Genomic DNA, 2,485 nt, shown 5'->3' with positions numbered 1-2,485 from the left:
TAGGTAAATCGGACAAAAGCTCAATTCTAGAAAATAATTGATGCCAAAGAAGAAAACGAGAAACTGTACAGACTATAGTCAAGTTAATTTCGGTTGTAACATAACCTAAGCTAAAATCTGCTGTAATTTTCCCTTATCTTATTTTCTCGGAGTCAGCTGTCTTTCGCATCATTTCCATGAACACCAAAGTCATCAACCACCCCCACTTTGGACACTCTTCTATACTCTTTCCTACACATGATTTCTTGATGCATCAGAATCCCAGGGATGGAGGAGAGGGGCATTCCCGAAATACATTAGGGATCGTACTCGGCTACGAATCCATAGGTATCTGAGGATAGAAGTTCATTAAGTTGTCATCCAAGTGATAGAAGTCCGGGACGCCATTGACATCGTTGATCCCAGCGTCAGCCCACAGCCTCTCATTGATAGAATCCTGCAGGTCTTCCGGGATCAGCGCCGCCCGGCAGAGCGGGCACGTCCTCTGCTCGTACCCTATCCAGCGGTCGAGGCAGCTCCGGTGGAACACGTGGGGGCAGTTGGCGGGGAGGCGGACCTCGTCCTCATCCTCAAACTCGTGGAGGCACACGGTGCAGCTTTCTGGCTTCCTCGGGCCAGGAAGTGCAGAGAAGAGTGCCACGGGCAGGGCCTCGCGGGCAAGGGCCGCCGGGAGGGAGTGAGAGGGAAACTCGAAGTCGGGTAAATAGGTGGTCGGGTCGTTGGCGGGGTGGCTGGTGTCAGCTGCGAGGCCGAGGGAGCAGGAGACGGCGGAGGTGAGGCGACGGAGGAGGGTGAAGAGGGAGAAGAGGGGGAAGAGGAGCTTCGGGAGGAGAAGCTCCGTGTAGCCCACCGGGAAACCCATGCGTATATATATTGTATGATCAATATATATGATATATGTGTATTGGTTTGGTTTGGGTAAGGGATCATAGAGAGAGTGGAGAGGGCAAGGAGAGAAGAGACGATCTTATTATATAGGAGAATTTTTCTTCCTTTTCCATCTCTTCCCACCAAAACAATAGTAAGTGGGACCAGACACACTGGTCTATGCTACTCTAAAAATTATACTATACGTACAAAATTCATACCGTCATAATTTTATTTTTTAGTGAGTCGACCAAGTTCAGACGAGATTAATCGGGATCAGATAGATTTTCGGATACCAATGCATACAACGAAAGAAATTATACCATAAATACACCTAAAATTCATATGGTGCATATATATATATATATTTAAAAAAATTCAAAATAAATTACTTATGTATTTGGAAAAATAAGTAACTAATTTATTCCATGCATATGCTACTCATTCCAAGCAATAAAATAAGTAGGTAAAGGTCACATTTACGCGGAATGTTAAAAAATTATTTAAATACAATATTTGATATTTATGCAAGAAATTGCTCCTTTTTTTTAGTTTATTTTGTATTTTTTAAATAATATCTTTTTGAGAAAAATTGTAATTAAAAAAAACTTATAATCTTTACTTGCTATTTTTAATATAAAAGGTAATTATCACAATTTCATTAATATTAAGATACTTAAAATCAAGAAAATTTAGGGAGCTCGAGATTATCAAAATGGAATTCCCGTAATTTGCACTTTATCAATTTTACATTATAATGAATTAATTGTAATTGATTCATTGATTATTACTTAAGAATATTTTGTATTTTTCAGATAAAACATTGAACACCATTTGTGAATCAAGCAAACTTTTAATTTTTCTAATAGATTTTTGAAGTTTATTCGGGATAATATATATACTATAACGAATTTTTTATTATCTTTACAATATGCGGTTCGCATTAATTGATATAAATAAATTATATTAATTAATTGGCTGTGCGAAAATTCCTTCAAAAAGAAGCTGAGGTTTCACCTAACAAGTTATCATGGCACTTCCTAATTGCACATTTCGACTTTTTATATATTTATATATTGACTCCTACAATTCTTATAACCCGAAGAGCAATGTATGTGTCGTCTATTATATATAGTATCTAGTCTCTATATATAGATAGAAGACTAAGAGGGATTAATTAGTTGCCTTATCGATCGATCACTTGTTATTAGTGTTGTGACACAGAAATGTCTTTTGGGAAAAATAGAGTGATGTTTTTGCTTGTACATGTTGTATTATCAATGCCCAAGTGATCGGATTATCAAGAACAGGGCGAGCTGTAAGCAAAAATCAATAGTGGGGAAAAGAAAGTAGATGAAGAGGAATTAAATCGTTATGATGGGGATTATTATTTTTTTGGGCAAAGAGGAACGGGCCTGCAAAGGAGCAAAGAGATAATTATTAGAAAATGGCAATTGGCAAGGGAGGATATTTCGTGGTGATCAACGTTACTCTTCACTCGTGTCTTGTTCATTACCTATGTTATTATACAGATAGATCATAACGCACCGTATCTGAATGAAATTTTCTTAATTTTTTAAGTTTTTAAAAATTTAAATTATCTTTTATTACAGCAAAA

At 37.3% G+C, this 2,485-nt stretch overlaps 1 protein-coding gene across 1 annotated transcript; it reads right to left on the bottom strand.

The window, feature by feature from the left end:
• On the bottom strand, positions 1-963 carry LOC116202712 (probable E3 ubiquitin-protein ligase RHA1A). The gene has a single exon (XM_031534318.1). The coding sequence runs from the start codon at positions 860-862 to the stop codon at positions 314-316; it is 549 nt and encodes a 182-aa protein (XP_031390178.1). The 5' UTR covers positions 863-963; the 3' UTR covers positions 1-313.
• Positions 964-2,485: the final 1,522 nt, after the last annotated feature.

This window comes from Punica granatum, chromosome 4 (genome assembly GCF_007655135.1).
Source record: "Punica granatum isolate Tunisia-2019 chromosome 4, ASM765513v2, whole genome shotgun sequence".
NCBI lineage: Eukaryota > Viridiplantae > Streptophyta > Magnoliopsida > Myrtales > Lythraceae > Punica > Punica granatum.
This window is presented reverse-complemented; position numbering and strand designations above follow the sequence as displayed.

What these genes read in the sequence shown, in the direction of transcription:
- LOC116202712 (XM_031534318.1), bottom strand. Translation starts at nt 862, where the DNA reads ATGGGTTTCCCGGTGGGCTACACGGAGCTTCTCCTCCCGAAGCTCCTC.